This window comes from Marmota flaviventris, chromosome 14 (assembly GCF_047511675.1).
Source record: "Marmota flaviventris isolate mMarFla1 chromosome 14, mMarFla1.hap1, whole genome shotgun sequence".
In the NCBI taxonomy this organism is placed as follows: domain Eukaryota; kingdom Metazoa; phylum Chordata; class Mammalia; order Rodentia; family Sciuridae; genus Marmota; species Marmota flaviventris.
This window is the reverse complement of record NC_092511.1, coordinates 67,255,897-67,274,098: the sequence shown is the minus strand read 5'-3', so window position 1 is coordinate 67,274,098 and position 18,202 is coordinate 67,255,897. Positions and strand designations below refer to the sequence as shown.

General features: G+C 36.4%; 1 protein-coding gene across 4 annotated transcripts in view; it reads right to left on the bottom strand.

Moving 5' to 3' along the window:
- Positions 1 to 12,092, bottom strand: part of Ctnna2 (catenin alpha 2) — a 983,267-nt gene extending 971,175 nt beyond the window's left edge. For all 4 annotated transcript variants that reach the window (XM_071601249.1, XM_027943787.3, XM_027943788.2 and 1 more), the window contains exon 1: positions 11,991 to 12,092. In XM_071601249.1, the coding sequence (XP_071457350.1) occupies positions 11,991 to 12,092 (102 nt within the window). The remainder of the gene's footprint in view (positions 1 to 11,990) is intronic.
- Between the last annotated feature and the right edge of the window lie 6,110 nt (positions 12,093 to 18,202).

Below are 18,202 nucleotides of genomic sequence, written 5' to 3'. Positions count from 1 at the left end.
CCTTAAGACCATTACAAATGGTGGTAAGTTCTCTGAAAGTAATAGTAAAACATACAGGAGTTGCAGCAGAAGTCATGTGTTATATTATTTTATTTATTTTTTTTAAAAGGTAATCAGGAATGTTCTCTGTGAAACCAGGGAAATGATCCATAAAAGCTGAAAAATGTAAGGGTGTCAGTCCAGGCAACAGAAGAATGGAGTTAGCCCATGCAAAGGGAGCAACATTTGCAATGCTTAAAAATTTAAAAGGACTCTGAGGCCAGAACATGGAAACTGAAGGCCAACCAGCATTGGACAATTGTTAGGATGCAAATTAAGACACAGGAGATTTCATTCTATCCTAAAAATACAGTCAATTGTAGGTTCCTATACACAGGAATGATATGACCAAATTATGCATAGTATTCAGTGACTATTCGGGTTACTGTATAGAGAATACACAGGCAGGCAACAGAAGCAGGACTGGTACATTACTTGAGAAGTGACTATATTCATCATAATGAGAGAGGGCTTGGGGCTCAGGACTTCAGCAGCAGAGCTGGAGAGAGGTGAGCAGCTCTGAGAATACAAGAACCAAGGAGAATCCTTAGGTATGAGAATAGGGATCATCTCAGTGACCTGAAGATGTAAAGTTCAGTGTTGCCTGCATACTTATGATACGGAAAGCCACGAGGATGGGTAGAATCACTGGTGGAGAAAAGGCAGCAGAAAGAAAATAAGAATACCAAGTCTAGACACTGAACAACATGAACATGTAAAGCCTACGCAGAGACACATGGTAAAGCAAAGTCAGAAGGCCCAGACACTGGGGTATGAAAGAAACCCCATCACAGTAATGCCCAAGCCACGGTATCCATGTCAGAGGAATGACTGAGAGTTTTGTTTTCAGAATGAAAGGAAAATTTCTGGTTAGATTTCCCATTGCTTTCACTGGCCTTCCCTCCTTAATTATGTGAAAACAAAGCTTACCTTTTCTTCTTTCTACGGGAAGACAAGAAACTAAAGGGAGGTATGCTGACATGCCCCTATCCTTTAGCTCAGATATCAGACAAGCTTTAATTACTTTGCCAGTTGAGGGCTTCCTGAATAAAAGTAATTCTGTCACTTTGCTAGGCATTCTCATGCTTGGTATAATGGATTTTTTGGTCTCTTGTTCAGATAAGATTTCTATACTGTCCAATATCATTAGGAACAATTTTGCTACCTAACCTCCCTCAATTTGTTCCTTGAAATTTTTGAATTAGCATGCATAAGATTTCACTAATTATCTTATTTCAAGCACATAAAAATACCATTATTCTTCTCTGACATGACTTTCATTTATAAACTTAATTTTAAATTCCATTTTTTTTTATTGAAAATGGTGGCTAAATATTCACTGAAATGAAAAATACACAAGAAGGAAAACAGTTCAGGCCTGCTTTTTCTGCTAACCAGAATGAAAGAGTTTTTGCTAAGCTGGGGTATACATATGCATTAGCCATTTAATAGGGAAAATGTGTTTTTAGTTTAACTTTTTTCCTTGGACTGTGAAATTTGTTTAGGCCATGTATGCATGTCAGCAAACAGCAGGTTTGAACCAGAATTAGGTGATGGAAACAAGAAAAGATACCACACCTTCACTGTAGGAATCCATGCTTTCCTCTTTTGCTTCTTTTTCCTCTAGCTATTTAATATAGTGAGTTGTTTCCTTCTCACCCTTAATTTATTTCCTCCTCTCTTCCCTTTTCACTCTACACATTCTCTGTGGTGGATGTACTAGAAATTTCATTATTTTCAGTCTATGTTTCCCTTAAGAGATTCAGAGAAACTCCACCTAACTCAACCTAGAAGTTTTGTTATATGATTTAAATCTCTCTTTTTCCACCTCTAAGAAAATAATATTGACGGTATTACATTGAAGCAAGGAGTTTTTGAAAACTGCTGGAAGTACCTAGGATGACAGGAGGCACTTAGCAGCTACACAAGACGCATTAGCATCCTCTTCTCTTCAGAGGTTCTGAATTATTTGTGGTGAGTTGCATGTTCTTGGAGAAGATCTCCTCCCACTCCCGAGGCAAGAGCAGTGAGGACTTTGAAGTACCGACAAGAATCCAATGAAAACAATTTAGAAAAGACAGTTCGACATCTTGGACTAAAACCCTCAGTGAGCCCCACAGTATTACTTATAGGAGAAAGTGGAATAGGTGAAAGTAAAGTAAAGATGAAAACTCAAAACTCTTTCCAAAATTAAAATCAGGAAAATAATAAACTGAGTAGTTTATTTTTTCAGAATATAAATATATACAGAACACACTCATTTCATAGTACTTGAGACATTTATCTTCTATGAAGTGGAATTTATTTTATTTGCACTAATGAAATAGTGTATTTAAACTAGGAATTTTTGAAAGTAAATACCAAAGTTAGTTGTGTTGAAAAACCAGCCTCTATCTCAGAGCAAAGCCTGTCCAAGGAAGGGACATGACCTTTGTCCTTGGAAAGACCCACAGAGCCTCCTAGGCACATTCCCACCCTGCTAAGCCTCCTAGGCACATTCCCACCTGCTGCTCCAGGTGTCCCTGACTCAGTCAGGCTAGGTGGGGATCCATTGCAACCCCCTAGCAGCCACCAATCAGCATGAGACAGGGAAATACCTGGGATGCCAGATGACCCTCCCAGTAGTTTATGGTGGTTGATAACATGTTGGGAAACCATGTAGTTCAGCACGTACACCCCTCTTGGCTTAAACCAATCAGTTCAAATGAATACCCCTTTTGTACTGACCAATCACCCCTACCCAACTTGTTCCCACCAGTGAATGTGCTAATCATGTTTTAGAGTTGTTATTTGATTTTCCTGCGGTGTGTGATGATTTGCTAAGAGATGCTATGATGTATGTGAAGTCGCTGCCTTCTCCAAAGAATGTATAAAACTGCTGCAAACCCTGGGCTCCGGCCTCTCAGCGTCACCAGTTGCTGTGTGTGCGTGCGCGCAGAGGATCGAGCTAGCTTGCAATAAACACCTCTTTGCTGCTTACATTGATCTTGGTCTCTGGTGGTCTTTTGGGGGTCCCGAAAATAATAACAGTGTCATTATTAAGGAAGTTAGTTCCTAACCCATCTTAATGCTTAAATCCTCCACTTTGGTTTCCTGGGATAATAAGAAAAGAGGAAAGGCATGTGCTGCCTGGACCATGGTGTACTCCACAGCTGTGATTTGTAGTCCTTGGTCCCAACTAAGGTGGGGAGAGAAGTGATGTGTCACATGGCTCAGAGTGGTGTGCATGTGCCAAACAGGAAAGGCTTTATACTTGTGCAGTCACCACCCAGGAAGGTCACATGCAATGATTTCATCCAGCAAAACCACATCATCCATCAAATTGAAGTTCTTTTTGTTTTTTGTACTTATGTTGTAAAATTATTTATGGCTAAGCATAGGTACTTTACATAGTGCCACACTGACACTAGTGTTAGCCCATTTTGAGATTTGGGACTTCTTTTTCCTTCTGTTTAAAAGGGCTCTGTACATTAATCAAGTTTCAAAACATGGCCAACACAGCTGGCCATATAACAGACAGAGCATCACTCCCATCTGGTGGCAGACATTAAAACACTGAGCATAATCCCCAAACAGAAATTAATCTAACTCCAGACTACATACCAGTTGATTAAACTCCTATTTCAGAAGTGGCAAACAATAACTGCCAAATGATCTACCACATGACCTCAATTTGAAGAAATATGCTTAATATAATAACCACTTGAGGTATATGTCTCTTCTGTGAAAACAGCAAATTAAGAAATGTTCATATTAAATGATAAAAACATAAGTAAAACAATATAAAATTTTAGTCTTTCAATTAAACAATAACATGCGATAAAGGTAAATTAGCTGTATTCAAACCCTATTATTAACATATGTGTGTGTGAAAAAAAATTGTATATATTTATTTATTTATTGGTACTAGGGATTGAACCCAAGGACACTTAACCACAGAGCCACATCTCCAGCCCTTTTTAATTTTTGAGATTGGGTCTTGCTAAATTGCAGTGACTGGCTTTGAACTTATGATCCTCCTGCCTCAGCCTCCTAAGCTACTGGGATTACAGGCACACATCATCATACCCAGCACATGCATACATATGTGTGTGTGTGTGTTTGTGTGTGTATTTAAGAGGAAAAGATGGGAAAGTTCTAAAGGGACTTATGGTATTGAGATGGTGCATTCACCCCCTCCCCCCAAATTCTTTTAAACACACATAAGATTCTGGGAGTGGTGGCACATGCCTATAATTCCAATGACTCTGGAGGCTGAGGCAGGAGGATTGTAAATTCAAAGCCAACCTCAGCAAATTAATGTGTACCCCTGGGTAAACCCAGATAAGATGAAACTCTTATAAGCAAGAAAAAATATCTGAAAATGAAAATGGAAACTAGTATGAATAGTTAAGTAAATAAAAATGGGGGACAGTACATTATTGTGTTACCATGGAAACCACCCAAATGTATTAATCATTGAATCTCATGAATAAACCATGAATTAAGGTGCTTCTCAATATTCTCTGGATAGATGGGAAAAGGGTACAGTAAGAAATAATCATAAACTTTGATTCCTTTGGCAGATTTCTACCTGAAATGTTATGTTTTGTCAATCATAAAGGGTTAACAAAAAGGCAAGGAAAACTGGCCAGATCTCAGAAGTTCTTTCATTTCATTTCATTTATTTCTGGAATCACTCTTTAGTTATATATCCCCTGATTTTAAATCTAAACCTCCAGTTTTCCTGATTTTAAAAACACCAAGGGAATTAAGTATTATTGGGAGTCACAAAAAGATAACTCCTTTTGTAACAAATCAGTAAGGAAAGAAATGAAAAATCAAGTACTCTTTTAAATTATAAAACTAAATCTAAAAATTCGAAAGAGCACAAATTTCTACTCATTAAGCATTTGAGATCATTATTAACTTTTTAAGTATAATTTTAAAAGGTTCAACTGTGGAATTCACTAGGGTCTAACTTCATAGGGGCATCCACAGATGTCACTCAAAATAAGATTCGAAATGATTAAAGAGAGTTCCTCCTCTCAGGAGGTTTCTATCAGGCCAATTTAGGGCAGTTCAATAAATATCAATGAGATTATTTTAGCAGATCCTTGGTGTTATTTCTTAGTGGTAGATTCGCCTTTCTGTATAGAAATATGGAAGAAAATCCCAGCAAATTCTATTTTGTCCCATTGTGTTTCATTAGATTACTAATGATAAAGGTTAAATGCTCAATATCTTTAGAGGTTTCTGCTTTTCATTGTCTTTGATTAACTCTAATAAGCAAATCATTCATTTTATAAATCCCTATTAAACTTTTTATTCCACAGAAAATATCAAAATGAACATTAGGCATGGCACCATGTTCTAGTAAGTAGAAAGACATTACTATCAAGTAGTGAAGAATTTAGTACTAAGAGCAAACCTGGATCACTGTAAGCATGGTGTTAAGAATTTCTATGGCCTTTTGGAACTCAGTCTCATTTAACCCTTAAGTAATCTTATGAGTTATAAATTATTATCTATATTTTACATGCCTGTAATCCCAGTGATTCTTTCTCGAGAGTGATGTAGTAGGATCACAAGTTTGAGATCAACCTTGACAATGTCATGAGACCATGTCTCATAATAAAAACGTTTTAAAAAATGTAGATGTAATTCAGTGGTAAAGCACTGCTGTATTAAATTTCCAGTACTAAAAACAAACAAACTGACTGATTCTTATTCTTAAGAGTTTTCTAATAAAAACGACTATAAAATTCTATTAGCTGGCTTTTTTAGTATCTGATGGTATAATCAGTTGATATCTTGAACAATTTTTAATTGTGACATATCATAGGCCACCAATATATTCTTTTATAATCTTATTTTGTTACAAATATATTGATCCTTTGATATCCTGTTCTGAGCTAGCTATTAATATTTTATGTACTTCGTTTTACATTTAAACTTAGAAATTAGATAGAATCATCATTGTCCATTAAAGAAAAAGATTTTTAAAGTATCTCAAATTTTAACATTAAAGTTTTAATTGTCAAAACATGTATTGTGAGTTCTTCATATTTTCTGTAGTTAAACAGTTTTAATAACATTGAACTTATCCATTCAGCTATGTGTCCACCTGTCCCAAAGCTTTTTAAAACAACATATCTTTATACAGCTTACCAATATTTATATGGCCTTATTTGAGTTTCCTATTTGCTCTTGTAAACCTTTGGGTAATTTAATTTTTTAAGAACTCACTCCTTCCTTTGGGTGTGCATATTTCATCAATGTAGATAACATGTAATGTTCTACAGTGTTTCTTTGTGTCTCTCTTATTCTTGAACTTATTGCTTCTTTCTCATCATAATTTCATATCTTCTTTTGCTATACATTTTCCATAATTCATTCTTTGAAAAGTTTTCATTGGCCATTTAAAGAAGAATCAACTTTGAAAATTCATCCAATCCTGTTTGCTTTTGTTTTATATTATAGTGATTCCAGTTTTTATTGTTTACTGTTTTCCTAATTTCTTTCACTATTATTTTTGGTTACTATTTAATTATTTGTTTATTTTTGGTATTGGGATTGAACCCAGGGGTGCATAACTTCTGAGCCATATCCCCAGCTCTTTTTAAATGATTTTTATTTTGAGATAGGGTCTTGCTGACTTTCTTAGGGCCTCATTAAGTTTCCGAGGCTGGCTCAAGCCTCCCCAGCCACTGGGATTACAGGTGTGCATCAGCCCACTATTAGTCTTCTAATTTCTTAAAAGGAGTATTTACTTTTATCTGTTTTTAATAGCAAAGACATTAAAGATAAAATACTCTATTGATCACAGATTTTACTGGGTGTGTATATTTTGTTAAGAAGCAATGCTCCTTTTCAGTAACTTACATGTCATTTGTAATTTCCCTTTGGTTCTAAGAGTTATCTAAGAGGGCTACTAAATTTTCTAATTTTTAAAAACATTTTCTCAGGAAGCTACCTAATAAAGCATTTTGGTTCCCCAGTATAACTTATAATAAAAATGTGATCCATTAAAATCCTTATTTTTTTTCAATTTATTAAAATGTTTGGGTATCTTTTTCAAGGACTAAATTTCCTAGAATGAATTCCTTCTCATTTGCAATTTCATGAATTCAATAATGCAAAATTTCTCCAAAAGGAATTTAGCCATGTGAGCATACAAAGATAAATGTGTAATCCTCATACACTTTGAAGTGAGGTAAAATTTTGTTGAATATTTTAAATACACATAATAGTAATTTCCTTATGCCATTTTTTTCTTATCACAGCAGATGACTTTCACTATGAACACTTCCACTTTTTATTTCATTTCTTAGCCATCCTTACTAGAAACTGGGATAGCTAAGAGCACACTATGTTGCTATATACTGCTATGAACTGTTCTTCGATTCAGACAGTGGAGTGAAGGTGTTTGATACAACTGGCTTTGATATAATATTTTTTCTCTCAGTTCCACCATTTTGCTTTAGATATTATTTATGGAGTATAAATCAAATATTTCCACATCTCTTTCTCTTTTTTTTCTTAGTCATGTCCTCCAAGAATTAAGTCACATCATTGCAACATTAAGATTTCAATCCAGGGTAGGGAGTGATCTGTTTTGATAACACAGCCATAATATTACAGGGAAATAATACCATGTAAAGCTTCCATCACAAAAATCATACTTGTGGAAGATTTTTTAAAATCAAGACAGGAACAATAGGTACAATAAAACATATAGCTATCAGGAGACACTGAGGGATGGTAAGACTAGTTGCCAAGATAACTCACTATAAAACTCGACAGTTTTAAGCATTCTACCATATTAATTGAACAAAAGTGATCAAATATGAATTATTCCATGTACTTTTATTACTATGAAAAAAATAATACACTGATTTGATCTGGCCAAAGAACTTTAGATACTTGGACTAAGAGATACATGGGAATGTCAACGAATTTTAATTGTAATCATGTATGTGTGATGGTTTTGATAGGCCAAATTTAAAAGAAAAATATAAATATATAAAACTTAAGAAATTAATGGTAGTATAACACTGTATCATACTTATCGAGTATTGGCTTATGACTAGTATGAGCCTAAATATATAGTACATATGTTGCTTCTATTAAAATAGAAAAATATGAAAACTACCTTTACTCAACATTTGCTTTATGCCACATACTTGTTACTTCAACCTATCTGATATAGATTTACATGTACTCTGAAAGGGAAATGTAGAGACTAAGAAAAGACTACTCAGTTTTCAGCTGTTCTCATGAAAGTATATTTCAGATCCGATAGTTGTTAACTCCAAAACACCTCCTAAACTAGACTTTCACAAACAATCCATGGTGAAAGACTGTATTCTTATAATTCTAAAATCTTATAAATCAAAGCTTTTGAAATACAATAAAGTGAATACTTAAAATTTTGTAAAATATAAAAAAATCCAACTCCAAAAATTTTATTTTTAAATTTAACATACAAAATTACTTTGTCAGATTGTTAAAAATTTTTGAAGTGCTTTTCCTCAATCTTACGCTTAGTGCTATGCACTAATAAAGAATCCATGGATTAGCCTGGTCAACAAACCATAATCAGAGTAGGCAGCCAATATATTACCAAACAAGAACCTATTGGTATTAGGATTTTTTAAAGAAATTATTGTTTCTGTTTTTGTGGAGCTTTTGTTTGTTTGTTTGTTTTTGCAATGCTAGGGATCAAACCTGGGCCTTCAGCACACTCGGCAAGTATTCTACCACTGAGCTACATAACACCCCAAACCCCTTAGAGAAATTTTTTTAGAGCTAACAAGAATCATAACCAAATGGAAAATACGCATTAATGTAATGAAATATTTCACCATATAAAATATGAAGATGTCCACATCTAAGCCCTGAAACTATTAGTGTATTACCTTAATCATCAAAAGGGACTTTACAGAAGTGATTAAAGTATAAAGATAGTGAGAGTACACTGGAATACATGGGTGGCTCCAAAGTTATCTCAAGATCTTCATAAGAGAGAGACAGTGAAGAGTCAGAGAAGGAAGTCTGACAATAGAAGCTGAAGTCAGAGAGAGAGAGAGAGAGAGAGAGAGAGAGAGAGAAAATCATCTAGGGGTGCTGTGCAGCTGGCTCTGTGGAGGAAGGAGATGGAGGAAGAAGGAGGAAGGTGCTGCAAAAAGGATGCAGGTGGTTTCCAGGCACAGAAAACAGCAAAAACTAGATGATCCTGTAGAGCCTCCTTAAGAAATACAGCCCTACAAAAGCCTTAATTTGGGGGGACTTCTCAACTCTTGGAACTATGAGATAATAAATTTATATTGTTTTCAGCTGCTAAATATAACAATGATAACTTGTTATAGCAGCAATTAGAAACTAAAATATTTTTGAAGCTAGAAAGTGGGAATCTCATGGTAATAAATACCATTTTAGGTATTTTAGTAGAAGGTAGCTATTGTATTAGTAAGGGGCAAAGGCTAGAAGAATTTTGAAAAGCATGATAGAAAAATTCTAGATTTCCCCAGATCATTTTTAAAAATATGGATGTTAAATGCTTGGCTTGTGAGAGCTTAGAAGAAAGTGAGGAGCTCAGTACAGAAAATCTTTGTCACTTGGAGAATACTTAAATTATCATAAACAGATTGGTAGAAATATGGACATTAAAAGAGACATTGGTGAGGGCTCAGAAGGAAATAAGGAACATGTTATCAGAAATTTGAGGAAAGGAAATCTTTATTAAATAGTGGCAGAAGGCTCAGCTGAATTGGTTCCTCCAAAGTCAAGAAAATAGAATTTTAAGTGATGAACTTAGATGTTTAGCTGAGGATATTTCTAAGCAAAGTGTTAAAGGAGTGGCCTTTTTTCTTACTGCTTATAGCAAAATGTAAGAGAAAAGAGGTAAACAGAAGGGAGAATTGTTAAGCTCAGAGGAATCAGGACTTGATGATTGGGAAAATTCTCACTCTACAAAGATTGCAAAAGACACTAAAATTAGAAGACTCACTTTCAGGAAAACATGCTTGGAAAGAAAGCCAATTGCATGACTGAATAATGTTCTGCTAGTGCCTTGTAAGGATAAAAAGCTCAGAGCATTCAGTCACATAGAGGCTTCTGTGAAAACATCAGGCATGTGATTCATGAACTCCCTAAGCCATTTCAATAAATGGGAAAAATGGAGATGGAATTATCCAAGAAAGATCTGTGAAACAGACTATTTTCTCATGGAACAAATTTCAGACACACATGAGAAAATCACAGAGTTATTGGGATTATCAGTAGAAACACTGTCAATGTGGATGGAAATAGAAAGGAAAAGAGTCAAATTCAAAAAGGTCAGGCTCCCCAAATTCCACCTGTAAGGGATGAGGTGACAACGATATTCAACTGGCAACCTGCGTAGCCCTTTATGAAAAAGAAGTGATTCTGAAGTTATGGACCCAGCTCCTGAGGATACAGGGTTATTCACAGGTCTTTAAAATCTAATGGAGTTTGTCCAGGTGGATTTCTAAATTTCTTGAGACTGATAACTTTTTTCCCTTGCACTTTCTTCCTTTTTGAATCGAAACATTGGTAACTGCTATCTTTTATCTGTCCCACCACTTCACTTTGGGAGCATATAATTTGCTCTGTACTTTCACGGGCACAAAGAGGAACTTTGATCAAGGATAGATAATAAACAGATTCTTACCTCTAGCTAATTTCAGATCAGAAAGACTTTCATATTGAAATTAGGTGAGATTTTGGACTTGATGCTATAATGGATCGAGACTTTGGGGGACTTGGGTATCTAATGAATATTTTTTCCTATGGGAAGAAATATGAGTCTTTGGGGGCCTGTAGACAGACTGTGGCAGGCTAAATAGTGGTCACCCTCAAACATCCATGTTCTAATCCTTGGAAACTGCACACAAGTTGCCTTAAATGGCAAAAGGGGCTTTTCAGATGTGACTAAGTTAAGGATCTTGAGATGAGGAGATTTTTCTAGCATAATATCAGAATCCTTGTGTAGAAGAAGGCCAGAGAGAGGGTCATTGTAAAAGAGCAGATATGAGAAAAAAAGCAGAAGTCAGAGAAAGAAAGAAATTTGAAGATGCTCTATATTACTCTCTTTGAATATGGAGCAAGGGGCCAAAGAAAGCCAAGGGTTTCTGGGAACTATAAAAGGCAAAGAAATGGTTTTTTGCTATAACCTCCAGAAAGAATACAGCCCTGCCCATACCTTGACTCTAGAACTTTTGACCTCTAAGGCCACCATACAATAAATTCACATTGCTTCAAGCCATTAACTTTCTGGTAATTTGTTACAGCAGCTATAACCAATAGAAATAGCCTCTAACTTAATTTGATATAATAATTCTCTAAAAATGTACCATAAAAGATTAAATTTTCATATTTCAAGAGTTTCAGACTTAACATAGAAGAAAACATGCTTGTTAAGACACAAAAAAATTAATTTTCAAAACTTAAAATCCTGAGGATATTTTTTTCCTGTTGACAGTCATTTTGTAGAAATGTAACAACTGTGACAACACAAAAATGGAACGCATCATCCAACAAGATGAATTGTGCCTTGTGAACTGAAAGAAAAGTAATTCAATAAATATTGCTCTTAAATAGTCAATCGTTTTTCCTACCTGTGCATTAGTGTCTGAAATTGAGCAAGGGATGGTTTATTTAGACTTTGAATCCATTACAGCAAATGAGGGTCCCCTTCACCAAGGCCCTCCCTCTTCAATTATCTCATCAACTTAATTTCAAAAATTATACAAATAGCTTTTAAAAGCCACTTCAAATCATATAGAGAGTAATGAGACAGGCTATGGTTCAGGAAATAATATATATTCAGTAATCAGTATTATAGCATGATTTATTCTCTTTTAAGGATTTTTCACTTCTTTGGATGATTAAGATGGATTCACAATAGAACCCTGAACATGTAGCAAGTACTGAAAAGCATCCCTTACCTGTGTAACCAGTGGCTCCAGCAGCCTTTCCACTGTTAGTGTCCGGATTTCCAAACTTTTGGGGTCCCATTTTAAAATGATAGGTGAAGTTGCCGAAGTCATGCTCCCTACGGAAACACACATTATCAGTTAGAAATAATGGTCTTGGAAGTTAAACTGTTCCTGCAGGGGTTCCAAATGAACAAATCATTGAAACTTCAACACATTTGAAGATTATGTGTTTGATCCAATCTTGTCAGTTAGAGATAAGGAAACCAGAACCAGTGTGGTAGGAGGTGGAATGTTGGAATCAGGTTAAAAAATGAAAGTGTCTTGAGCATCTGTGTACATTGGACCAACTTTAGGGACCCAATTGTCACTGGACTGTTCCATTTACCCAGCGTTTAGTCCACAGTCCTATCTGCTTTCTGGGAAAGACTTAGATCTTCCCATTATATAACTTATGGTGTTAAGGTAGAGAGTCAAACCAGGGAGCAATGAAGTCTCAGCATGATACACATATGATCAATGAATCCTGAGTGTGAGAAATGAAGAAAGGACATTGAAGTCAGTCTGGAGGGGACCAACCAAGACTACCGTGAAGCAAAGTAAATCCATTATTATCACCAAATTGCAGGACCCCATGTCATTAACAAAGACTGGATGTTTTCTTCATAAGTGACTACTGAGGTTATCAATTGCTTGGGACAACAGGGTTTCGTTCTCTTAAACAGCAAAGATATCTTGCAAATTCGTTGCAAAGGGCTCTGAAAATGAGCTTGTAGCTATTTACATATTTTCTGATTAGTCACTGCATTTACATTCTTGTCCCTTAAAATTAGTATCTGATAAGGTTATTTATCTCACTCTCAAGTGCCCAAGTTTCACTGACAGGCACGCAGCAGGCTCTCACATATCAAGCACTAAATGTGGCCCTGGCCATACTGTATAATGAAGTATTCATTCTATCAGGGGTCTCTTTCTTGTCAAGAAATTGCTCAATGTATTTTGAAATGTAACCACTGGTCAAGCAATCTTAGATTCCCAAAACTGGATCTAAATCATTTGCCTTAATTCCCCCATAAATCAAACTGCTTATGGTTATTCTAATTCCTTTTTTTTAAATATTTATTTATTTATTTATTTTAGTTCTTGGTGGACACAACATCTTTGTTTGTATGTGGTGCTGAGGATTGAACCTGGGCTGCACGCATGCCAGGCGAGCGCGCTACCGCTTGAGCCACATCCCCAGCCCTCTATTCCTTTAAATCAATGTCTCTGTTCAATTCCATTTTTATAAATCAATGTAGATGATTATTTCTACTAGAGTTAGCACCACAAAGAAGGTCTATCACAATAAGCACTAGTAGCCAAATCCTTCTTCATTGGCCCTCCTATAGCTAAATCTTTAGGCAAAAATACCCAACCAAATTGCTTCAGGGGAAAAAAAAAAAGAAGAAGAAGGTGAAGACACAGTGTGCTGGTATTTTAACTCTTTGAAATGCCACGTTTTAAATAAACTAAGCACAGCAATCCAACTATTCAGACTGATTTAGATTTGGTTTCCTTTACAACAACAATAGTTGGCACTAACATACTGCCTATCCTCCAAAAACCTAAAAACACTTTACACATTTCCCATTCACACTAACAGCTTCCACAAAGCAGCTCTAACAGGCACAGAATTCTGCTGCTGGGCAGCACACCTTCTCATGCTGTGGCAGGATAAAGATGCCAGATGCTTCCTGCACACACTGGGATGTATTTTCATCCCCACTCATGTCAGACCCTATCTAAGTGATTTTGGCCCAGCATTTATGACGGTGATCACAAGTTTCTAGGGAAGTTCCCTAAGAATCTTCTTCAAACTCTGAAGGAATAATGGGTGGCATAATTGTGACAATGAACAAGGAGATCCTTGGGAAAGATGAGTAACCAGTCATCATTTTAATATGAGGGTGGAAAGGACATGGTGGGGTTGTATAGAGAATGTCCATTAACATGGGCATACTAGTATATACAACAAGGAAGATAACAAGTCTTTTAGAGATTTTCCAGATACATAACTTTGCAAAACTGATACTCAGAAAATCCTGGAATGAGAACCAAAAATGCTGGCATAACTGCAACAGAAACACGAAGCTAGCATAATTCAAGCAAAAATGAGCAATATTCCCAAACAACAACAACAAAAAACCTTCAAGCCATCCATGAGCCTAAGGAGCAGCATTAGTCATAGCTTGAGTCCTAAAGGTCACAGAGGTCCTATAAATATAAAATTGAAAGAATAAGAACAAATCACTCAACTTAATTTGTTCCCTTGGGGACAAATCTTCTTAGTCATTTCTTAAGGCACAGGTAACATTCAATAGCAAAAAAAAGCATGAAAATTTACATAGAATGAATTTGTCAAAGGTGAAGACTTAGTCATAGAACTTTGAGTGCTACTTTCCCTAGTCATGCTTTTTTAAATATAGTTGGGACTAAAACCAGTTCTTCTGTCTCTACCCCATAATCTTTTCACCATTTGTGTTACTCCCACATTAACAAAGGCCAAAATAGGAGCAGAAGTGGGCCACAAAATCTCTACTGCTAATCACAGAATGTTGATATCAAAGATTCCCATTGAATAGCCTCTGAGGAGCATCTTAGCTTTAACTCTATGCTAAGCTATTGAGCAGAGAAAGATAAGTAGCTTCCCTGGCTGCAGTGCATGAGCTGGTATAATCCTCACAATCTGCTGTTTCTAGAAGGAATGCGTCTGTCCTGCTATTTTGAGTATACTTGATTGCTTTCTGCCATATGTACTAGACTTTGTATTAGAAACATTTCCTCATCAAAGCCCTGGGCTAGTTAAAATTACATAAAAATAGAAAAAAATATTCTATTCCAGGTTAGCAATCATAGCCATAGTCTTCCAGATTCTCCTATTGATCTTTGCCTCCAGAGTTCTAATAAAAACAAAAGAGTAGAAAAAAGAAAGGTCAGGCATTCTCTAGAGCAAAGAAGAGAGGCAACTATACTTAGTACATAGAACTGACAATTGGGCACATGGCCCCCAGGATAAGTACATGCAATGAAGCTGATTTCCTGAGATTTTCATCCCGTTGTACATTCAATATTTGTTAATTGTATAAAGGGCAAAGAAAACCTATAGGCTTTTAAGATAGATTGGGTGATTTTTTTCTAGTCTATAGTTGTTCCTTTCCCATCCTAACTTCCATAAGGAAAGAATAATTCTCTGAGCCATTGACATTGAACAATGGAACATAAGAAAATATGATGTGAGTAGACACTGGGAATGTGCTTACTTAGCTGGGCTTGTGCTCTGTGCTACTACTTTCTGTCATGAGAATCATGTATAATTACTGGTTCAAAAAGAAAGAAAAGACATGGAGCAAACCAGAATCTAAGATGCAGCTGGACCCAAACTTAGCTGTTCAGTAAACCCCAATCAAACCATTGATGCAAGATTAAGCAATTAATGCTAGTTGTTGCACATGGTGTATACTACCAAGATTTTGCTATGAACTGTTACTCAGCAACAGCTAGCTAACACAGTTGCATGAAATATTATTTTTGTATGAACTTAAGCCCTATAGTTTTTCAGGTCTATCATATTGTCCAAATTACTTGCCCTAAATCCAAGATTCCTTGTGAAAAAATCAGGATGATACATATTTTATGGGGTTTTTATGAGTCTTACTTAATTTAGTAGATAGAAAGCATTCCAGTGTTTCTGAAAAATCTCAGTTATTTTTATTAATATTACTATTTTCCAAAATTTAAGTATATTTGACTCTATGTCTAGGGGAAACAGCAAAGCACCAATTAGGCCCAGCTTTACACTCCTGTGTGTGGAACAAATTTATTCAACCAAGAAGGCAAGAGAATAAATCAAGTGTGTAGTAATGCCAGCCCTCATCTTTCTAAGGAGGGAATGATACATAGTCTCAATTTCATACTACACATCTATACAATGAATGCAGTCTGTTTTGTACACGCACGCACACACACACACACATACACACACACACACACACACACAAAGAATCTGCAGAAAGCAGGTAACTTTTTTTCTTGTTGGTTTGGATTGGAAAAAAAATCCCATTTTACTGCAGAGGGAGACTTAGAATATAAACTTAGCACAGTGAAAGAGCAAAAAACAAGGATTGTGGATAACAAAACTCAACACAGTTGCCTTCTCCCATACATCACAGTTCTACAAGCACAAGAGAAAACTCTTAGAATTCATTCAATCTTTCAGAAGACTTTCTTCTTGGAAAGTATCAAATTGTGCATCCATAAAAGGTGATAACACAGCCCACTTGGTAATGTTTTTGATAATTTCAGACTCACTGTCTGGTGATAAGGAAGAGGGGTAGCCAGGATGCCAGTCTCATATAATAACAAAGATAAAACATTCAAAAGGACAACTCAGAGTGAAATGAGCTCCCCTATTAGCAACCAAGATCCAAGTGCCTTCTTTTCTTGGACAGTGTCCTGACAAGTAAAAGCTGCTGAGGTCAAGTACCCCAAAGAACGCTCCCAAATGCCACATGTGTTAATGGCATGCATCATTTCCTGAAGATATACCACTTTCAAACCTCCTGGAAAACGTCTTCGGAGTCCTCTGTCTGCCCCCCGACAGCTTTTTTGCTGCTGTGACTAAAGGACTTGAGCAGAACAGCTGTAGAGGAGGAAAAGTTTATTTGAGGGCTCTGGGTGTCAGAGGTCTTAGTCCATAGAATAGCAGTTAGAATCCTCTGGGCTCAAGGTGAGGCTAAAAGCGTGGAAAAGTGTGGTGGGAAAGTGTGGCACAAGGAAGCAGCTCACATGATGATAAGGAAGCAGAGGGAGAGACTGCAAGCACCTGATTCAAAATATAGACCCCCATAGCCACACCCCAAATGAACTCCTTCCTCCAGTCATACCCTACCTGCCTCCAGTTACTACCATAAGTTCATCCAGTCAGGGATTAATTTACTGAATAGTTTAAGGCTATAATACAATAATTTTTCTTCCCAAACCTTGCATTGTCTCACACTGTGAGCTCTTAGGGGATACCTCACATCTGAACCATAATACCTCCTAAGTTATCGCTCTTCCTCCTGTTGCTCTTTTGTAACCACTTGTCAGGGGTGCTTCCTAGTTGCTGAGGAGGGCTGCACGACCCTCTTTCTCTCTACAGGCTTCAGCTTCAGACCCTCTTCATGAATCTCTCTCGTCACCAACACTGAGCACCACTGCCAGTGAATTCCATGAGGCTTTATTATATGAAACGCTCATTTCAGAAAACATTAATAACTAATAATACCTGTCATTATCAGACAGGTGTGGAGGGAATTCACCCATCTCCTCACTTTCAAGGTTGACTAAGTGACTTGAGCTTCAGTTTCACCACTTGTAAAACAAGGAGGGCAATAACCTTATATTATTAATGGATTTGTTCTGAAAAATCAATGGATAATTGTAGATGTAGAAGTGATGGATTTTCTTCATTGCAATGTTGTCTACACAATTATCATCCTAATCATAAGACATGTATCAGGTTGGGGTGCTGCTGAAGATTTTGCATAACAAGATACCTGAAAACAGATTTATTGTGAAAAGGAGAGGAAGAACAATTTCTAAATCTGTTTAGCATTCAAGACTCAAGCCTGGAAAATGTGAACCATATTGCTCCTTCTCTAAGTAATGAAATGCTAGTTAATGAGATTTTCATATGATTACCTCACATATACAAATGAGGAAACAAGCATAAAAGAGTTAAGAAAGTTGCTCAGGATCATACAATTTGAACCTAAATTGTCTTGACTTCAGAGTGTATGCTCTTATGATATGGTCTACTACTTCTAGAGAGAATCTTGACCCTTAGGCTTATTCAAATTATAGCTTGGGGACTCTGAATCATGAGAAAGAGATAGAGATATAGACAGAAATTAAAAAAAAAAAACCTAGGAGCCAGTCCCTTCTTCAGGGAAGTGGAGAGGAAGGGATAAATATAAAGGAATATTAGATTAGAAGAGGGGTATATCATTAGCAAGTGCCTAATACACATGGAGCTCATGGGAAATGTGGCCCTACTTCCTGGTTGAGACAGGGAAGGTCTTGTGTTCCGTTTCCCCAAGCCACTTTTGGTCCTGTGTGGTAAGCATGGGATATTGGCTGTAAGGCTAAACCAGCTACTGCAAGACAGGGCCTTGACAAAATCAAGACAAGACCCTGTGATG